We start from the raw sequence: 22,887 nt of genomic DNA, 5'->3' as shown, positions 1-22,887 counted from the left end.
CATCAAAGCCAAACAAACTGCATACTATTAAGAAGTGCTATAGATGGAAGGAAAGTAGTGTAGAAACCTACCAAAAAACTATTAGGCAACAACAAATCCAATCCTTTTTGGACAACTTTCTGGACAAAACGTTTCATTGCAAGAGTGAAGGTGTAAACTTAGCAGTAGAAAGCCTAAACAGTATTTTTGACCTTTCAGCTTCCCTATCAAACCTAAAAATGTCAAGCCGACAACGTTAAATGGTTTCATGAAGAATGCAAAACCCTAAGACGCACAAATATCATACCCCCAAGACATGCTAACCTCTCACCATTACAATAACATTTTTGGGGCGGTATGACATTTATGTCTCTGTAACTTTCTCACTCATCATTATTCACGATTCATTCAGGACTATCCATAACCATGGTAGCATCACATTAATGTAGAAGTGTTTAGAAACATATTCTATTCTTATTTACAATAAAAGTGACTCCAAAATGACACAATACATTATTTACCATTAATTTCAATTGGGCACAAAATCATCTGAAACACAACCAAAGCAAACAGCAAATACATCCAACAAGTTTGTAGAGTCACAAGCCTGATGTAATCATTGCGTGCTCGGAATATGGGACCAAATACTAAACTTTTCACTACTTTAATACACAATAAGTGAATTTGTCCTAATATTTTTGTTCCCCTAAAATGGAGGGACTATGTACAAGAAGTGCTGTAATTTCTAAACAGTTCACTAGATATGTATGAAAATACCCTCCAATTAAAGCTGACAGTCTGCACTTTAACCTAGTCATTGTATAATTTCAGATCCAAAGTGCTGGAGTACAGAGACAAAACAACACAACATGTGCCGCTGTCCCAGTACTGTTGGAGCTCCCTGTACATGTTAAATGTACTTCAGCTCAAGTTATTCCCCTGTTTTACTCCACACCCTTGGGAACATAAATGTATGTTTATCTCACATGTTGACTGTACATTTGTTATTTGTATACATTGATTTGATGACATCATATATTTTTCCACCTACACCACATTAATGTGAAAAGCCAAACTGAATCAAAGGCTTTTTGGAAACCCACAAAGCAGGTTTATCAATTATAGTGGCTAGGGTATAAATGTGGTCTGATGGTAAATGTTAAATAATTGTTAGGAATCCAATTTATCTTTCTCGCTCTCTCTCTCTCTCTCTCTCTCTCTCTCTCTCTCTCTCTCTCTCTCTCTCTCTCTCTCTCTCTCTCTCTCTCTCTCTCTCTCTCTCTCTCTCTCTCTCTCTCTCTCTCTCTCTCTCTCTCTCTCTCTCTCTCTCTCTCTCTCTCTCTCTCTCTCTCTCTCTCTCTCTCTCTCTCTCTCTCTCATTTAAATTCAATTCATTTAAATTCAAAGGGCTTTATTGGCATGGGAAACATAGGTTAATATTGCCAAAGAAAGTGAAATAGATAATATGTCAGTAAACATTACCCTCACAAAAGTTCCAAAAGAAGAGACATTTCTCTCCCTCCCTCCCTCCCTCCCTCCCTCCCTCCCACCCTCCCTCCCTCCCTCCCTCCCTCCCTAGAGTCTCAGTTCTCTCCAGTCATCAGTGTCTGTTTCTCTCTCTGTCCTTTGACTCCTTCTCTCCAGCAGTATGTCTAAAACAAGTCTCTCTTCTTCCCCTCTGACTATTAGACAAAGCTTCTGATGCTGCAAAAAGAATACAAGATATATATTTTTATTCGTTTTCTTCCCTCGTTTGAAGGCGTCTGCTGCCAGTACAATCAACAGATGGCATACGCTGCTGCTGCTCATGCGCGCGCGCGTGTGTGTGTGTGTGTGTGTGTGTGTGTGTGTGTGTGTGTGTGTGTGTGTGTGTGTGTATGTGTGTGTGTGTAGCAGCAGCCTGTCAGCCGTATGCTTCCTCCTCTGTATACACACAGACAGTATTTTGAGCTGGCCATCAGCCCAGAGTTGGTTCAGGGAGGATTGGAAAGTATTCTCTTTCTTGTAACTGGGTTAAGCATGGAACTGAATGTACAGTGTGTGTGTGTGTGTGTGTGTGTGTGTGTGTGTGTGTGTGTGTGTGTGTGTGTGTGTGTGTATGACTAAGAATAAAATGGAAAACATTTATTTGGCAGGATATGTATAAATACTACAAATACCTGGTTAGACCGGTCTGGTTAGACCGTAAACTCTCCTTCCAGACTCACATTAAGCATCTCCAATCAAAAGTTAGATCTAGAATCGGCTTCCTATTTCGCAACAAAGCTTCCTTCACTCATGCTGCCAAACATGCCCTCATAAAACGGACTATCCTACCGATCCTTGACTTTGGCGATGTCATTTACAAAATAGCCTCCAACACTCTACTAAGAAAATTGGATGTAGTCTATCACAGTGCCATCCGTTTTGTCACCAAAGCCCCATATACTACTCACCATTGTGACCTGTACGCTCTTGTTGGCTGGCCCTCACTACATATTAGTCGCCAAACCCACTGGCTCCAGGTCATCTATAAATCACTGCTAGGCAAATCCCCGCCTTATCTTAGCTCACTGGTCACCATAGCAACACCCACCCGTAGTCTGCGCTCCAGCAGGTATATCTCACTGGTCATCCCCAAAGCCAACACCTCCTTTGGCCGCCATTCCTTCCAGTTCTCTGCTGCCAATGACTGGAACGAACTGCAAAAATCTCTGAAGCTGGAGTGTGTACCTATGATAAAAATTACAGACCTCTACATGCTTTGTAAGTAGAAAACCTGCAAAATCGGCAGTGTATCAAATACTTGTTCTCCCCAATGTATAGACAGTAGAGGACTGGGTCTGTCTATCAGATGTCTGTATAGGATATATAGACAGTAGAGGACTGGGTCTGTCTATATCAGATGTCTCTATAGGATATATAGACAGTAGAGGACTGGGTCTGTCTATCAGATGTCTCTATAGGATATATAGACAGTAGAGGACTGGGTCTGTCTATCAGATGTCTCTATAGGATATATAGACAGTAGAGGACTGGGTCTGTCTATCAGATGTCTCTATAGGATATATAGACAGTAGAGGACTGGGTCTGTCTATCAGATGTCTCTATAGGATATATAGACAGTAGAGGACTGGGTCTGTCTATCAGATGTCTCTATAGGATATATAGACAGTAGAGGACTGGGTCTGTCTATCAGATGTCTCTATAGGATATATAGACAGTAGAGGACTGGGTCTGTCTCTATCTGATTTCTTTATAGGATATATGGACAGTAGAGGACTGGGTCTGTCTATCAGATGTCTCTATAGGATATATAGACAGTAGAGGACTGGGTCTGTCTATCAGATGTCTCTATAGGATATATAGACAGTAGATGACTGGGTCTGGCTCTATCAGATGTATTTATAGGATATATAGACAGTAGAGGACTGGGTCTGTCTCTATCAGATGTCTCTATAGGATATATAGTAGTCCAACCAGGACCCATAGGGTAGTCAAAGGTAGTCCAACCAGGACCCATGGGGTAGTCAAAGGTAGTCCAACCAGGACCCATGGGGTAGTCAAAGGTAGTCCAACCAAGACCCATGGGGTAGTCAAAGGTAGTCCAACCAGGACCCATGGGGTAGTCAAAGGTAGTCCAACCAGGACCCATGGGGTAGTCAAAGGTAGTCCAACCAGGACCCATGGGGTAGTCAAAGGTAGTCCAACCAGGACCCATGGGGTAGTCAAAGGTAGTCCAACCAGGACCCATGGGGTAGTCAAAGGTAGTCCAACCAGGACCCATGGGGTAGTCAAAGGTAGTCCAACCAGGACCCAAGGGGTAGTCAAAGGTAGTCCAACCAGGACCCATGGGGTAGTCAAAGGTAGTCCAACCAGGACCCATGGGGTAGTCAAAGGTAGTCCAACCAGGACCCATGGGGTAGTCAAAGGTAGTCCAACCAGGACCCATGGGGTAGTCAAAGGTAGTCCAACCAGGACCCATGGGGTAGTCAAAGGTAGTCCAACCAGGACCCATGGGGTAGTCAAAGGTAGTCCAACCAGGACCCATGGGGTAGTCAAAGGTAGTCCAACCAGGACCCATGGGGTAGTCAAAGGTAGTCCAACCAGGACCCATGGGGTAGTCAAACGATTAGAATGTGAGAATATAGACTGCTGTTGTATGTGGCGCTCCCGAGTGGCACAGTAGTTTTGGGAAACAGCTTGGAGATTTATCGATGGTCCTATGAAGGTTCTAACGATGAACGTTGCCTTATGGGCCATAGGAAATGTAGGGCTCTGTACAGATTTACTGTGAGAACTGACAGATAACTCAATGAGCTAGTTCTGTTTCCCCTGTGTGTGTGTGTGTGTGTGTGTGTGTGTGTCTACTCAGGCTGTGGAAAGATAGACTGACCTGAGCGTGAATTTAGATCAGCTGTTCACCTCTAGTGTCATTCTAGTATAGATCAGCTGTTCACCTCTAGTGTCATTCTAGTATAGATCAGCTGTTCACCTCTAGTGTCATTCTAGTATAGATCAGCTGTTCACCTCTAGTGTCATTCTAGTATAGATCAGCTGTTCACCTCTAGTGTCATTCTAGTATAGATCAGCTGTTCACCTCTAGTGTCATTCTAGTATAGATCAGCTGTTCACCTCTAGTGTCATTCTAGTATAGATCAGCTGTTCACCTCAAGTATAATTCTAGTATAGATCAGCTGTTCACCTCTAGTGTCATTCTAGTATAGATCAGCTGTTCACCTCTAGTGTCATTCTAGTATAGATCAGCTGTTCACCTCTAGTATCATTCTAGTATTGATCAGCTGTTCTAGTATGACACTAGAGGTCAACATGTGTTCCTTTCTTTAGTTTATTTTGTGTGTATAATTCTGTCTCTCTCCTTCCTCCCCCTCACTCCCCTCCCCCCTCTTTCCCTCCCCTCCTTCCCTCTCCCCCTCCCTCCCTCCCTCCCTCCCTCCCTCCCCTCCCCTCCCTCCCTCCCTCCCTCCCTCCCTCCCTCCTCCTCCCCCAGCAGACGGAGGAGGAGGCTCAGACAGACAGTCAGCAGCAGAGCCAGTCGTCTGACAGTTCTAACAGTAAGACGCAACCCAAGCGGCTCCATGTCTCCAACATACCCTTCAGGTTCAGGGACCCAGACCTCAGGCAAATGTTTGGCGTGAGTATTACAGTACAATTATTGATTTTATCCCCCCAAAAGTTAATCATTTCCAAATGCTACATATGCTGTAGTACTGAATAATCCTCCATTAAAGAATGTCACTGACTCTGTCTTTTTTCTGTCTTTCTTTCCAGCAATTTGGTAAAATATTAGATGTTGAAATAATTTTTAACGAGCGGGGCTCTAAGGTACGTGATGCGTTGTGTTTCTCTTCTCATTGGTAGTTGTTAGAGGAAGCTAGAGGTTAGAGATTTGTGTTAGAGGATAGAAGATATGGAAAAAGTTTTGAAGCAGAGGGGGTACCTACCTAAAGTGTGCTTAATCCTTCTACGTTTCAAAATGTTTTCTCCTTTTATTCTTCTGAACGATACCCCAGGCTGTTTTCTGTAATGACTGGATGACTGGAGTACCATGAGTAATGACAGTAATCATATGAATAAAGATTATAATGATAATAATATTAATAACATGCATGTTGTTCTCTCCCTCTCCATCCTGCATGCAGGGTTTTGGGTTCGTAACTTTCGAGCATAGTGCGGACGCTGACAGGGCGCGAGAAAAATTACACGGCACGGTCGTAGAAGGCCGTAAAATAGAGGTGCATGTTACAAATACTTCCTCTACTTCCTCCTCCTCTTCCTCCTTTACCTCCTCCTCTACCTCTGTGTTCAGTGTGTGTGAATGTGTGTGTGTGTATAACGTCTGCTTCACTCCCCCCATTTCACCCTGTCCCACACGTCACCTTTCTCTCCACCTGCGCCCTCACCTCCCTCCCTCACCCTCCTCATACAGACCCCATTTTGATTTATTGTCAGGTATTTTACATCCATGAATACGTGTACAAGTTTACTGATGTATATTTCCCAGGATTTGCTTCATTTTGTTATGACTTCATTTATTTTCAAAAGAGCTCAATTGTTAACTTAAGTAGAAGGTTGTTGTGAAGTAAATATTGTGTTTTGTCTTTCTGAAGTTCAAGGGTTCCCCCTAGTGCTTAGAGCCAGTTCCTCAGAAAAGTCAGGAAGTAAACAAAGCAGTGAAGGATCATGGGTAGTGAGTGACCTCACTGCAGGGTTAGGGATATACGGTGGCCTGTAAGTTATAAACTACAGTCCCCTATAAACAGTGGAGAAAAAGTATAACATATAAAAGCTAAAGAGAAAAATGATAGTATTTGCCACTTAGTCTCATCCAACAGTATTCTAGAAACATTGATTTGGTTTACTTGGCAACTCACAAATACAATCCAAGAATAAAAATATGTTTTGGGAGCCACACAGAGACCTTTAGAGAACTACAGAGAGAGCTAAAAGAGAGAGAGTTTTTAGTGCATAGTGCAGGGTTTCCCAAACTCGGTCCTCGGGACCCCAAAAGGTGCACGTTTTAGTTTTTGCACTAACACTACACAGCTGATTCAAATAATCAACTCATCATCAAGCTTTTATAATTTGAATCAGCTGTGTAGTGCTAAGGCAAAAAACTAAACGTGCACCCCTTCGGGTCCCGAGGACCGAGTTTGGGAAACGCTGGATAGTGATTGCGGGTATAACTGCCATTGCTTTGGCCTCTTGAGTAAGACGTTGCATATTCCTCTCTCATCTCCCCCTCCTCCATCTTCCCAATGGTAGCTCCACTCGTATAGGCCCCCAACTCTGTTACCACGGTAACAAAACACAAACAAGTGGGCGGGGCCAAAAACAGGTCTGGGAATGGTAAGTGTGAAGTGAGCCATTCTGCCAATGTATTATTACTACCATCTCTCTCTCTCTCTCTCTCTCTCTCTCTCTCTCTCTCTCTCTCTCTCTCTCTCTCTCACTCTCACACACTCTCTCTATCTCGAACGCTCGCTATGCTCAAATTCACGTGACTTTCTTTTGGCTTGTGGTTGAGTTGGGTGTTTCTTGAAGCTGTGTTATGATTATATGTTTTCTCTTGCGTGTTACGGCGTGTTTTACCACTCAATGTCTCAGTCCAGCTGCTAGCGTGATGATGCGTGATGATGCGTGATGCGTGACCCAATATGATTGGTTGAGACATGCACTGACTCGTTGCACCTCTTCTCTGGGACTGTGGAACCCGTTGATTGTGTTTTTGGACCACAATGCACCCTGTTTTTAATTTTCCCTTCTGTTAGCTGTGATTCAAGCTGGAATGACTTGATTGATTGACTGATTAATTGATTGGTTGATTTGATCCGTTTTTATTTCTGTATTTATTTCTGTTTTGATTTGGTTGATGACTCTGATTGTTGTTGCGATGACACTCCAGGCTTGGTGAGGTGGAGTGTGAATGCTACATGTTGCTTTGTGTCTGTCTGATGGTTCTCCTTACTCTGGAAGATGACTGGATGTTGCAGAATGCTCCAAACATGCCCTCCTCCTTCCTCCTCCTCCTTCCTCCCTCCTCCTTCCACCTGCTCCTCCTTCCTCCTCCTCCTCCTCCTCCTCCTTCTCCTCCTCCTCCTCCTCCTCCTCCTCCTTCCTCCTTCTTCCTCCTCCTTCCTCCTCCTCCTCCTCCTCCATGTTCTTTGTTAGTTGTTTCCACTTCCCCCTCTCTACTGCATGCTCCTTCATATGACAACACAGCTGTTTGATTGTTTGTCCAGTGTTGTTTCCTTTATGTTTCGCTCATTTACTTTTGAAGACCAGAACTGGATTAAGCATGCTGGAAATCTTTTACAATATGAAAATATGAAAATATTTTTTTTATTTGCTTTGTATGATTCTTTACTATTCATGTATGACATGTTTAAATACTGACATGGATGTTTGTCATGACAACTTAAACGTTTTGGAACACATTGATGTACAAATTATGATATGGAAGCATGCCGCTTCATTGATCACAACATACTGTTGGCTGACTGCTATTGGACATGCACTGATACAAGCCTGTCTGTGATAGGTCAACAATGCAACAGCACGGGTAATGACCAATAAGAAGACAGTCAACCCTTATGCAAACGGTAAAACTCACTGGGCTTCTGTGGGAGGGGTTTAAGACTCACCAGGCCTCTGTGGGAGGGGTTTAAGACTCACTGGGATTCTGTGGGAAGGGTTTAAAACTCACTGGGCTTCTGTGGGAGGGGTTTAAGACTCACTGGGCTTCTGTGGGAGGGGTTTAAAACTACTTATATGTTTTCTATATATGTCTTTATCTTCTAGAAAATATTTCTGATAATAAAGATCACTTATATGCTGCAACAGCTGCTGAATTTTCTTTTTCATCTCTCTCTCTCTGTCCCTCTCCTTCCTTCCTTGTCTTTCTCTCTCTCTCTCTCTCTCTCTCTCTCTCTCTCTCTCTCTCTCTCTCTCTCTCTCTCTCTCTCTCTCTCTCTCTCTCTCTCTCTCTCTCTCTCTCTCTCTCTCTCCAGGGTGGAAGTTGAACCCAGTAGTCGGTGCAGTCTACAGTCCAGAGTTCTATGCAGGTAAGAGGACAGATGAGGATGTAAACTATCTTCCCTCTCTGTTGGTCTCTGCCTCTCTATGAATATGTGACTGATCTGGGTTCTGAATCCACATTAACTGTGTGTTCCATGTCTTTAGGTCTTGGACAAGGTTACTAATAACATGATTCACCGAACCACATCCACATCACACGATTCACCGAACCATATCCACATCACATGATTAATCGAACCACATCCATATCACACGATTCACCAAACCACATCCACATCACATGATTCACCGAACCACATCCACATCACATGATTCAGCGAACCACATCCACATCACACGATTCACCGAACCACATCCACATCACACGATTCACCGAACCACATCCACATCACACGATTCACCGAACCACATCCACATCACATGATTCAGCAATCCACATCCACATCACACGATTCACCGAACCACATCACACGATTCACCGAACCACATCCACATCACACAATTCACCAAACCACATCAACATCACATGATTCAGCAATCCTCATCCACATCACATGATTCACTGAACCACATCCACATCACACGATTCACCGAACCACACCCACATCACACGATTCACCGAACCACATCCACATCACACGATTCACCGAACCACATCCACATCACACGATTCAGCGATCCACATCACACGATTCAGCGATCCACATCACACAATTCACCTAGCTAGCTGTTAAGACCCTTTTCTATTGGCACTTTAAATCAGGGCCAAATTCCAGCTGGCTCCAATGGAATTCTCCAATTTGAGCTGGGTCTGGGGAAACCCGGGCCAGTGCAGCCCAGTTTCACAACTGGTGCTACCTGGATTTGATTTGGGTTTGTGACGTTGTTACTATGCAACCACCAGATGATCACTGCTGAGTGCTCCGTGTGTGTGTTGTTGCTACTACTAGCTAGCACATGGACTGCAGCAGTCAGACATTACATTATTTACCACCATAGCTGGATCCTTAATTTATCTTTGCTTTACACAATAAACTTTTATAAGGACAATGTCAGGCATTGTTTTTGGTTAGCAGCCCTCGAATGCTACCTAGCTAACATTAGCTTGCAAATCAGAGTTGAAATGAGCTAGCTAATGTGAGTTAGCAGAGATTTTAGCTAGTCATGTCATATTGATACATTATTGAAAACTAGCTAGCTACATCCTATCAAACCTGTCATCTAGTTTGTTTGGTTAGCTAGTTAGCTAGTAGCCAATGCCATGGTAAGCAAACAATAGGAATTTAGCTAGCTATCCTGTTTTGCTAGCGACGACGCTAACCATTTAGCTACCTAGCTAGCAAGCTAAAAACTTGGGTGGCTGACACTGGCAGGAGTATGGGGTAAATTTAGTTACAGTGTGGTGAGGGTGAATTTAATTATTTCTTCAACAAATTGTTGTAGCAACTTTCAAGAAATTCTAGCTAACTAACTAGTAACATCAGCGAAGCTAGCTGCACAGTTATGGCTACCTAGCAGCATGACATCATTTCAAAATTCTAGAGGCAGTGGACACCCAATATAGCTGTGCCCATTAAGGCCAGACCAACCCAATTTGAGCTGTGCCCACCAAGGCCAGACCAACCCGGGTTGAATGCCCACCAAGGCCAGACCAACCTGGGTTGAATGCCCACCAAGGCCAGACCAACCTGGGTCTACAAGGCTTTAGTGCAGTACAGAAGAATCAGAAGACAGTGGTAACAAATAGATATTTATAGAGTAGAGGGGTAGGAGAGTTCATGCTGACTCACAGACACAACAACAAATAGTCCTGCACACACACACACACACACACATCAACATCAAGCATTTTATGACTGCTAGGATTTGGGGGATTGTTTTAGATTCTTTCTTTGTCTTTTTCCATATCTCTCTCTTTGGGGTGTGTGTGTGTGTGTGTGTGTGTGTGTGTTTGTGTGTGTGTGTGTATTTACGTGTATGTGTATGTGTATGTGTATGTGTATGTGTATGTGTATGTGTATGTGTATGTGTATGTGTATGTATGTGTGTGTGTTAACCTTGGCTGTACCAGCCGTGACCTTCCGTCCTCTCCTGTCATTACCCTCTCTCTCATTATGGTGAAAAATATCATCCTGATTTATCATTATATCAACAAAGTCAGGAGAGAGAGAGAGAGAGAGAGAGAGAGCGAGAGCGAGAGCGAGAGCGAGAGAGAGAGAGAGAGAGAGAGAGACAGAGAGAGAGAGAGAGAGAGAGAGAGAGAGAGAGAGAGAGAGAGAGAGAGAGAGAGAGAGAGAGAGAGAGATATCTAATTGTCTGTCTTTTCAAGGGCATCAAAGGGCTGAAATATATTTATAAATTGAAATCAATATTTTCTGTTTCTCCAGACGCTCATTTACCTAGGTCAGTGCACATTGTTTTAATTACAAGATGGCTCCGTATTGATTCACTTTGTCTCACCTTTCAAATTCCCCAAACACCATTAGACTTTGTGGGTGCGTGTGTGTGTTTGTATGTCTGTGCGCCCGTGTGTGCGTGCGTGTGTGTGTGCGCGTGTGTGTGTAAGTCAGTGTGTGTTGGGCCTGCTTTAGGATCTCCTGTCTCCCTTCTCTTCTATGATTAATGAGGACATCATGAATATGTGCTGATTATGTCTGGAGACTGTTCTGAGGTGGTTGGGAGTTGGGCCTGCTCAGTAGTCTGTTGTATAGACACACTGAGAAAGTGTACATAGTCAGATTAATATAAACGTTTGATTAAAAGGTTTACATGCTTTACAAGAAGAACGATTTTCCTAATAATCCTGTTTACATGGACACATCTGAAATCAGGCTACCTGATGGAACTTGCAGAAAATCGCCAATCAAAATAAACATTGTACCACAGCAACCATGTTATTTTTGGGAAGCCTATTTGATTCTGAGTTGGGACATATAAAGGGTGTTTACATGTCCTGATCATTTGAAAGATTGTTCAGAAAACCAGGTGTTTTAACGGACGTATGCTTACATCGATTATGACCTTATGCCGATTAAGGTAAGCAGAGTAGGTGTTTACATGACTATTGCATAATCTGCCTACTGCCATAATCAGTTTAATATAGAATTATTAACTATCCTACCTGTAATCTCCAACAACCCTCATCATTTTAACTCTCCTACCTGTAATCTCCAACAACCCTCATTACTTTAACTATCCTACCTGTAATCTCCAACAACCCTCATCACTTTAACTCTCCTACCTGTAATCTCCAACAACCCTCATTACTTTAACTCTCCTACCGGTAATCTCCAACAACCCTCATTACTTTAACTCTCCTACCGGTAATCTCCAACAACCAGTGGTGGAAAAAGTAGTCAATTGTCATACTTCAGTAAAAGTAAAGATACCTTAATAGAAAATGACTCAAGTAAAAGTGAAAGTCACCCAGTAAAATATTACTTGAGTAAAAGTCTAAAAGTATTTGGTTTTAAATATACTTAAGTGTCAAAAGTAAATGTAATTGCCTAAATGTACTTAAGTATCAAAAGTAAAAGTAAAAGTATAAAACATTTCAAATTCCTTACAATAAGCAAACCAGACGGCACAATTTTTATTTATTTTTATTGACGGATAGTCAGGGGCACACTCCAACACTCAGACATAATTTACAAATGAAGCATGTGTGTTTAGTGAGTCCGCCAGATCAAAGGCAGTAGGGATGACCAGTGATGTTCTCTTGATAAGTGTGTGAATTGGGCCATTTTCCTGTCCTGCTAAGCATTCAAAATGTAACGACTACTTTTGGGTGTCAGGGAAAATGTATGGAGTAAAAAGTACATTCTTTTCTTTAGGAATGTAGTGAAGTAAAAGTTAGCAAAAATATAAATAGTAAAGTACAGATACCCCAAAAGACTACTTAAGTAGTACTTTAAAGTATTTGTACTTACTGTAAGTACTTTACACCACTGCCAACAACCCTCATCACTTTAACTCTCCTACCTGTAATCTCCAACAACCCTCATTACTTTAACTCTCCTACCTGTAATCTCATCAGATTAATGGTATGTTATTAATAATACCACTTTTCTCTATGCTCTATCACCCTCCCTCTGTCTCTCTCTACCTATCTCTCACACACACACACACAGACACACAGACACACATACACACACAGACTCACACACGTCTCCGTCATGCAGACTGTGTCTTTCTCCATCAGTGTTTTTTTTTTTTTTTTGGGGGTAGATCAGCTTAATATTGCAGATAGATTGTAACTTCCATCAACGTAATTGTCTGCATCACTTCCAATCCCCCATGTTTATATATATATATATATATATATATATATATATATATATATATATATATATATATATATATATATATATACACATATACACATATACACATATACACATACAGTGGGGAGAACAAGTATTTGATACACTGCCGATTTTGCAGGTTTTCCTACTTACAAAGCATGTAGAGGTCTGTAATTTTTATCATAGGTACACTTCAACTATGAGAGACGGAATCTAAAACAAAAATCCAGAAAATCACATTGTATTATTTTTAAGTAATTAATTTGCATTTTATTGCATGACATAAGTATTTGATCACCTACCAACCAGTAAGAATTCCGGCTCTCACAGACCTGTTAGTTTTTCTTTAAGAAGCCCTCCTGTTCTCCACTCATTACCTGTATTAACTGCACCTGTTTGAACTCGTTACCTGTATAAAAGACACCTGTCCACACACTCAATCAAACAGACTCCAACCTCTCCACAATGGCCAAGACCAGAGAGCTGTGTAAGGACATCAGGGATAAAATTGTGGGCTGGGATGGGATAAAATTGAAGGCTGGGATGGGCTACAGGACAATAGGCAAGCAGCTTGGTGAGAAGGCAACAACTGTTGGCGCAATTATTAGAAAATGGAAGAAGTTCAAGATGACGGTCAATCACCCTCGGTCTGGGGCTCCATGCAAGATCTCACCTTGTGGGGCATCAATGATCATGAGGAAGGTGAGGGATCAGCCTAGAACTACACGGCAGGACCTGGTCAATGACCTAAAGAGAGCTGGGACCACAGTCTCAAAGCAAACCATTAGTAACACACTACGCCGTCATGGATTAAAATCCTGCAGCGCATGCAATGTCCCCCTGCTCAAGCCAGCGCATGTCCAGGCCCGTCTGAAGTTTGCCAATGACCATCTGGATGATCCAGAGGAGGAATGGGAGAAGGTCATGTGGTCTGATGAGACAAAAATATAGCTTTTTGGTCTAAACTCCACTCGCCGTGTTTGGAGGAAGAAGAAGGATTAGTACAACCCCAAGAACACCATCCCAACCATGAAGCATGGAGGTGGAAACATAATTCTTTGGGGATGCTTTTTTGCAAAGGGGACAGGACGACTGCACCGTATTGAGGGGAGGATGGATGGGGCCATGTATCGCGATATCTTGGCCAACAACCTCCTTCCCTCAGTAAGAGCATTGAATATGGGTCGTGGCTGGGTCTTCCAGCATGACAACGACCCGAAACATACAGCCAGGGCAACAAAAGGAGTGGCTCCGTAAGAAGCATCTCAAGGTCCTGGAGTGGCCTAGCCAGTCTCCAGACCTGAACCCAATAGAAAATCTTTGGAGGGAGCTGAAAGTCCGTATTGCCCAGCGACAGCCCCGAAACCTGAAGGATCTGGAGAAGGTCTGTATGGAGGAGTGGGCCAAAATCCCTGCTGCAGTGTGTGCAAACCTGGTCAAGACCTACAGGAAACGTATGATCTCTGTAATTGCAAACAAAGGTTTCTGTACCAAATAATAAGTTCTGCTTTTCTGATGTATCAAATACTTATGTCATGCAATAAAATGCAAATAAATTACTTAAAAATCATACAATGTGATTTTCTGGATTTTTGTTTTAGATTCCGTCTCTCACAGTTGAAGTGTACCTATGATAAAAATTACAGACCTCTACATGCTTTGTAAGTAGGAAAACCTGCAAAATCGGCAGTGTATCAAATACTTGTTCTCCCCACTGTATATATATATACATAAATATATACATACACACATACATACATATACATATATATATACATACACATACACACACATACATACATACATACATACATACACATACATATCCTTTAAAAAAATATATATATTCCCCTTTATTACCTTCCAACCCCGCCACCCTTTCCCCACTTGGAGTAAACTAGTGAACAACAACGCCTAGGCCTCTACTTCCAGCCCATACCCACTATCTACATTTATTGTTCTTTCTCCTGAACTTCTTCTACTCTCAACCTCTACGATCATTTTCATGATGTCCATCCGGTTTGCTTCTATATGCCATATCTTTCTAACTGTGCTCCTTCACAAAAGCTCCCAACCTACAACCCATACACTTATTATGGACCTACATTATTAGTTATCTTGTTATTGTTTGTTGTTAGTTGTTATTAGTCCCATCCTTCAATTCCATTCAACACCTCCCATCTATCTTTTAACACCATCCATATAGGATTTCTATTTGCCATATACAGTGTATTTCAACTGTACTGTGATGTCTTACAAAAGTTCTGAACCTTTCTATTCTCATTGTTTCTACAAATTGTGAATTGAAAATAAACATTTTTGCTAATAGTATTATTATGTTATTGATCGATTGACTATGACTTTTCAGATCACACAGTAGTGCTATCTGCAGGGTTAGCTCCAGGTAAATATTGCAATCCTTTAGCCATTCCTGGACCTGTGTCCAAAAACAAGCTACAAATGGACAGTACCAAAACAAATGATCTAATGTTTCTGTCTCTTCGCAGCAAAATCTGCAGAGCTGGGAAGATTGTATCCCCCATATACAGTGGGGGAAAAAAGTATTTAGTCAGCCACCAATTGTGCAAGTTCTCCCACTTAAAAATATGCGAGAGGCCTGTAATTTTCATCATAGGTACACGTCAACTATGACAGACAAAATGAGAAAATAAAATCACATTGTAGGATTTTTTATGAATATATTTGCAAATTTTGGTGTAAAATAAGTATTTGGTCAATAACAAAAGTTTCTCAATACTTTGTTATATACCCTTTGTTGGCAATGACACAGGTCAAACGTTTTCTGTAAGTCTTCACAAGGTTTTCACACACTGTTGCTGGTATTTTGGCCCATTCCTCCATGCAGATCTCCTCTAGAGCAGTGATGTTTTGGGGCTGTCGCTGGGCAACACAGACTTTCAACTCCCTCCAAAGATTTTCTATGGGGTTGAGATCTGGAGACTGGCTAGGCCACTCCAGGACCTTGAAATGCTTCTTACGAAGCCACTCCTTCGTTGCCCGGGCGGTGTGTTTGGGATCATTGTCATGCTGAAAGACCCAGCCACGTTTCATCTTCAATGCCCATGCTGATGGAAGGAGGTTTTCACTCAAAATCTCACGATACATGGCCCCATTCATTCTTTCCTTTACACGGATCAGTCGTCCTGGTCCCTTTGCAGAAAAACAGCCCCAAAGCATGATGTTTCCACCCCCATGCTTCACAGTAGGTATGGTGTTCTTTGGATGCAACTCAGCATTCTTTGTCCTCCAAACACGACGAGTTGAGTTTTTACCAAAAAGTTCTATTTTGGTTTCATCTGACCATATGACATTCTCCCAATCCTCTTCTGGATCATCCAAATGCACTCTAGCAAACTTCAGACGGGCCTGGACATGTACTGGCTTAAGCAGGGGGACATGTCTGGCACTGCAGGATTTGAGTCCCTGGCGGTGTAGTGTGTTACTGATGGTAGGCTTTGTTACTTTGGTCCCAGCTCTCTGCAGGTCATTCACTAGGTCCCCCGTGTGGTTCTGGGATTTTTGCTCACCGTTCTTGTGATCATTTTGACCCCACGGGGTGAGATCTTGCGTGGAGCCCCAGATCGAGGGAGATTATCAGTGGTCTTGTATGTCTTCCATTTCCTAATAATTGCTCCCACAGTTGATTTCTTCAAACCAAGCTGCTTACCTATTGCAGATTCAGTCTTCCCAGCCTGGTGCAGGTCTACAATTTTGTTTCTGGTGTCCTTTGACAGCTCTTTGGTCTTGGCCATAGTGGAGTTTGAAGTGTGACTGTTTGAGGTTGTGGACAGGTGTCTTTTATACTGATAACAAGTTCAAACAGGTGCCATTAATACAGGTAACGAGTGGAGGACAGAGGAGCCTCTTAAAGAAGAAGTTACAGGTCTGTGAGAGCCAGAAATCTTGCTTGTTTGTAGGTGACCAAATACTTATTTTCCACCATAATTTGCAAATAAATTCATAAAAAATCCTACAATGTGATTTTCTGGATTTTCTTTTCTCAATGTGTCTGTCATAGTTGACGTGTACCTATGATGAAAATTACAGGCCTCTCTCATCTTTTTAAGTGGGAGAACTTGCACAATTGGTGGCTGACTAAATACTTATTTTCCCCACTGTAAATAACATTCTATTGGTAGCAAGAATTTTATATAATAATTTAAATTGAAAGATTCTAAGTTTTGAATCCGGTGTCGTTTTGCGTATCAGTTCATAAACACTGTGCCATGGGATCGGTACGTCAAAAATCTCTTCCCAACTATTTTGCAATCTATATGGGATGGCTGTCAATCCTTTGGTCCTTAAATGAAACTGATATACCTTTTTATTTATCACAGTTTTCCTTAACCATTTATGTTATTTAATGCAAGGCCGACAGACAAGTTCCTTACTTTCTCCTCCTTCCACTTTCCTCTTCCATTTTTGCAGTAAGGCTGCAATTATTTGGTTGTAATTTTGGGTAGAGCAGACATTTCCATTTGTTTTTGTTAGCTGCATGTGCGACATAACTCCACCAGTCCTACCGATGATATCATTTACAAAGATTATACCTTTTTTAAACATTTTGTCCCAAAAAAAAGTATTTTTTTGTCAATTAGTATATTTGAGTTTAACCACAATATTTGTTGCATTATTTGTTCTGTCGTTTCTGCAGGATTAAATTGAAATTGCAATCAACTTTCTATGGCTTGTTTTAGAAATAGTGATATCTGGGAGATGATTTCCTTTTCAAATAACAGAAAGTGAGTGGTTGTAATCTGAATAAAGGGAAAAAGGCCATTCTTGAACATTGGGTGAGACAATCTTACTAATTTGCTAGGGAACCAGTTCGGATTTAAGTATAACTTTTGTATGACTGAAGCTTTTAGTGATAGGTCTAATGCTTTAATATTTAATAATTTCTGTCCTCTAAATTCATATTCATTATATAAATAGGCCCGTTTAATTTTGTCTGGCTTGCCGTTCCAAATAAAATGGAATATTTTTTTCTCATATAATTTTAAAAACTGTTCGCTAGGCGTAGGCAAGACCATAAGCAAATAGGTAAACTGGGATAATACTAAATAGTTAATCAGGGTGATTTTTCCACAAATTGACAGGCACCCACCTTTCCATGGTAGCAAGATCTTATCTATTTTTGCTAACTTTCTATTATAATTTATTGAAGTGAGATCATTTATTTCCTTTGGGATATGTATTCCGAGTATATCCACATCACCATCAGACCATTTTATTGGTAAACTACATGGCAATGTAAAAATTGTATTTTTTATTGATCCAATACGTAATATAGTACATTTGTTATAATTTGGTTGTAATCCAGAGAGGTTAGAAAATGTATCTAGATCCTCTATGAGGCTGTGGAGTGATTCTAGTTGTGGATTTAAAAGAAAACATGAATCATCAGCGTACAATGACACCTTTGTTTTTAAGACCTGGATTTCTAATCCCCTGATATTATTGTTGGATCTGATTTTAATAGCTACCATCTCGATGGCAATAATAAATAGATATGCCGATAGTGGGCAACCTTGTTTCACTCCTCTTGACAGTTTAAAACTTTCTGAGAAATAGCCATTATTTACTATTTTACACCTAGGGTTACTATACATGATTTTGACCCATTTTATAAGAGATTCACCAAAATTGAAATGCTCCAGGCATTTATATATAAACCCCAGTCGTACTTTATCAAATGTCTTTTCGAAGTCTGCAATGAAAAGCAGGCCTGGAGTCTCCGATTTTCCATAATGTTCTATTGTTTCCAATACTTGCCTTATATTATCTCCAATGTATCTTCCATGTAAAAAACCTGTCTGATTAGAATTAATAATATCCGACAATACCTTTTTAATTCTATGCGCTATAGATTTTGCTAGAATTTTTGCATCACAACACTGAAGTGTAAGGGGCCTCCAATTTTTTAAATGGACTGGATCTTTATATTTTCCACTTGTATCCTGTTTCAGTAATAATGAGATCAGACCTTCTTCTTGAGTGTCAGATAATCTACCATTTACATAGGAGTGGTTAAAACATGCTAATAGCGGTCCTCTTAGTATATCAAAAAAGATTTGGTATACTTCGACTGGTATGCCATCCAACCCTGGAGTTTTCCCAGACTTAAAGTCTTTAATTGCATCCAGAAGTTCCTCCTCTGTAATTTCACCTTCACATGAGTCTTTCTGTTTGGCTGTTAATTTTATATTATCAATAGAAAAAAAATCTCTACAATTAGCTTCAGTTAGAGGAGATGGAGGCGACTGAAACGAAAACATATGCTTAAAGTACCTTGTTTCCTCCTTCAAAATATCATTTGGTGAATCATGGGTTACTCCGTCAATTGTCAATTGTAACCAATTTCATTGAATTATTTTTGGTAGCATTCCTATGTTGAAGATTAAAAAAGAATTTGCTGCATTTTTCCCCATATTCCATCCAGTTTGCTTTATTTTTATAATATATTACACTTGATCTTGAATAAGTTTCTCCATTTCTTTTTGTTTTTCCTCTAATTTATTCTGAGCCTCTATGTTATAGTTTTTATTGCCATCTATCTGTTCTGTTAGACTTTCTATTTACTTTCTTAGTATAAACTCTTTTGACCTAAATTGCTTTTGTTTTCGAGATGAGTACTGAATTGCATGGCCTCTAAAGGCACATTTAAAGGTGTCCTATACAATAAGGGGATTTGCTGTACCTATGTTATGTCGGAAAAAGTCAGTTATAAATTCCTTTGTCCTAGTTAAAAATAAATTATCATCCAATAGGCTTTGATTAAATTTCCAATATCCTCGCCCTCGTGGAAATTCAGTAAGAGTAATGCATATGCCAATTATATGATGGTCCGACCGCATTCTGTCCCCTATCAACACTTTTTAATCTTTAGGTGCCAACGAGAATGAGATAAGAAAGAAGTCAAGACGACTAGCTTGATTGAGTCTCCGCCATGTATATCTCACTAGATCAGGATATTTAAGCCTCCATATATCTACTAGTTCTAATGTATCCATGACATTCACGATTTCCTTAAGAGCATGTGGGTGATTGTTTGTGGTGTGATTTCCTTTACGGTCCATTGAGCTATTTAAAACAGTATTATAATCCCCCACCATAATAATATTGTCTTGAATTGCTTGCAGGGTTGATAATTTATTATATATATTTTCAAATAAGTGTGGATCATCATTATTTGGTCCGTAAATGTTAATGAGCCATATCTGTTTATGGTCCAATAACATATTTAAAATAATCCCTCTACCTTGCGTATCTATTTGGACAATTTGCACATTCGGATCGAAATTACTATTAATTAATATCATCACCCCTTTTGAATTTCTTTGCACATGGGAGAAGTATATTTCGGCCCCCCCATTCCTTTTTCCACGCAACTTCATCTAGAATTGTTGAATGAGTTTCCTGTATACAATAGATATTATATTCCTTCTCTTTGAGCCATGTAAATATTGTTCTTCTTTTGTTATTATCAGCTAAGCCATTACAATTATAACTGTCTATACTAATTTCACCTACACCATAATGAGATACAAGTTTCAAGTCTATTTATCATTATATATGTTTGTAAATGTACCATTAAAAAAATACGTAATGATTGAGTGTCCATATAGCTGTACCATGATTTTTGCATCGCTACTAAGTATCCCTTCAATTGTTCTCCACTAATTCCCTCGCTAAAGCCCCTCCCCATCCCAAGTTGAGCCGTCATCCCAGTGATCGGCATCCCACCCACATCCCTTCGGATCCCTAGGGCCCCAAGAGGCCAGGACCCATCCATCGATTGCCATTGTATTACATTTAATTTATTGACAAGCAATTGTTATCCAAGCAAATAATTACCGTGGTCCATCCCATACCCCCCCAACATCCCCACCCCCCCACAACAGATGCTGGACAAACACACACGCACATACTCACATACTCCAACACACTCATCCCCCCTCCTCCACAATCCACCATAAAATCAGATACTCAACGGTTGTTGTATCCCAGAGACCAACTCAAGAAAGGACCTGATTTACAAGTGCACATACAGTTACAGCTGATTGAGAAAGCATGCAAGATTGAGCAGAAATTGACAATGTCAGATTTGATTCATCTACTTAATCTATGTAAAGTCCTAGGTGATGGAGATCAGATCCACCCTCTTCACCTGAGACACAAACACTCTGGTCCCCCGTTGTAACCATTTTTCCCAAGCATCTCCGTGCAGTCAGACCTTTGATTATTTTGTACCACCTGGGCCACAATGATAAAACCCCCTCTCTGATTGTCCGAGTGTGACCCCCTCCCCATGGGTTACTGCAGCCAGTGTTGCCAGCACTGCCACTACCTGGGTGGGGGTACCCCACCAGAATCCCCACTGGCTAGGTAAAAGGTCGTCAAGTTTCTCATTAGCAGCTTTGAGAATTTAATTGTATATAATGCTCTCCTATCAGGGGGCTCTGGCTTTGTAGGACCAACCCTGCCAGGCAGGCTCAGAATCTTGAGGGGGCGGTGATGCTCAAGTAGGTCTCTGACCGCATTTATTTCTATGTTTAGGCTGCATACTCACAGCAGGTCCATAAAAGAGATGGGAACTTCTCTTTGGTGTATGGGTCACTCAGGTGGGTGTCCAGGATATAGGGTTGGGGATCTTTCCATCATGATAGGACAATAAAAAATTAAATTAGATGTATACTATATTTAAAAAATGTATATCCCTCATCTACACAAAATTGAAAGCTCCCTCTCACTACCCCTGCTCATAGACACCCGTCGGCTCTAGGATATGCAACCATATGCAACAGGTCCCCTCTCACTCAATTAACACCGCATCTTTCCAAACACAAAAATGCACAACACATGGTTCACTGCGGAGGAAATGGGCCGAGCGTGCAAACACACCCACTTCCTACCCTCCCACAAGGGGGTAAGGACGCCAGGGAGAACACAGGACCAACCCCAACAACCGTCCGCCAAAACAAAAATCGCCCGCCTCCATCAGTGTTTCTCTCTCTTCTCTTGATGGAGCGTTGAAAGGTCCCACCACTTGGAGTGTTTAAGTCCTTGAGTGTGATATCCTTGAGAGCACAGAAACATGTTCTCCATTTCCAAGGTCACACAATGCCTGTAGTGTATATTACCTGTCAGACTATGACAACACTGCACCATCATCACCATCATCATAGTCAGTGTTTTTGTTGTTGTTGTTGTGCCCATGCATAATACAATCAATAGGAAGATGTTTACCTTGAACTCTCCAGTCAATATACTTGGTGTCTTTAGGATAGCCTGGTCCATTCTGGAGCTATCACGCTCTAATCATGTTAACTCACTGACTGTCTTTAGGATAGCCTGGTCCATTCTGGAGCTATCATGCTCTATTCCTGTTAACTCACTGACTGTGGCTTTAGGATAGCCTGGTCCATTCTGGAGCTATCACGCTCTAATCCTGTTAACTCACTGACTGTCTTTAGGATAGCTTGGTCCATTCTGGAGCTATCACGCTCTACTCGTGTTAACTCACTGACTATGTCTTTAGGATAGCCTGGTGCATTCTGGAGCTATCATGCTCAAATCCTGTTAACTCATTGACTGTGTATTTAGGATAGCCTGGTCCATTCTGGAGCTATCACTCTCTAATCATGTTAACTCACTGACTGTGTCTTTAGGATAGACTGGTCAATTCTGGAGCTATCATGCTCTACTCCTGTTAACTCACTGACTGTCTTTAGGATAGCCTGGTCCATTCTGGAGGTATCCCGCTCTACTCCTGTTAACTCACTGACTGTCTTTAGGATAGCCTGGTCCATTCTGGAGCTATCATGCTCTACTCCTGTTAACTCACCTGACTGTCTTTAGGATAGCCTGGTCCATTCTGGAGCTATCGCGCTCTACTCCTGTTAACTCACTGACTGTCTTTAGGATAGCCTGGTCCATTCTGGAGCTATCACGCTCTAATCCTGTTAACTCACTGACTGTCTTTATGATAGCCTGGTCCATTCTGGAGCTATCATGCTCTAATCCTGTTAACTCACTGATTGTG

The 22,887-nt window shown here is 41.3% G+C and overlaps 1 protein-coding gene across 4 annotated transcripts in view; it reads left to right on the top strand.

Annotated features, from left to right (window-relative positions):
- Positions 1 to 22,887, top strand: part of LOC121558374 (RNA binding protein fox-1 homolog 1) — a 394,807-nt gene that overhangs the window by 219,861 nt on the left and 152,059 nt on the right. For 3 of the 4 annotated variants that reach the window (XM_041871773.2, XM_045214491.1, XM_045214490.1), the window contains exons 3-7: positions 4,970 to 5,113; positions 5,251 to 5,304; positions 5,622 to 5,714; positions 8,021 to 8,081; positions 8,490 to 8,543. In XM_041871773.2, the coding sequence (XP_041727707.2) occupies positions 4,970 to 5,113; positions 5,251 to 5,304; positions 5,622 to 5,714; positions 8,021 to 8,081; positions 8,490 to 8,543 (406 nt within the window). The remainder of the gene's footprint in view (positions 1 to 4,969; positions 5,114 to 5,250; positions 5,305 to 5,621; positions 5,715 to 8,020; positions 8,082 to 8,489; positions 8,544 to 22,887) is intronic. The other variant, XM_045214489.1, reaches the window with a different exon arrangement.

This window comes from Coregonus clupeaformis, unplaced genomic scaffold (assembly GCF_020615455.1).
Source record: "Coregonus clupeaformis isolate EN_2021a unplaced genomic scaffold, ASM2061545v1 scaf0267, whole genome shotgun sequence".
Lineage (NCBI taxonomy): Eukaryota > Metazoa > Chordata > Actinopteri > Salmoniformes > Salmonidae > Coregonus > Coregonus clupeaformis.
This window is presented reverse-complemented; position numbering and strand designations above follow the sequence as displayed.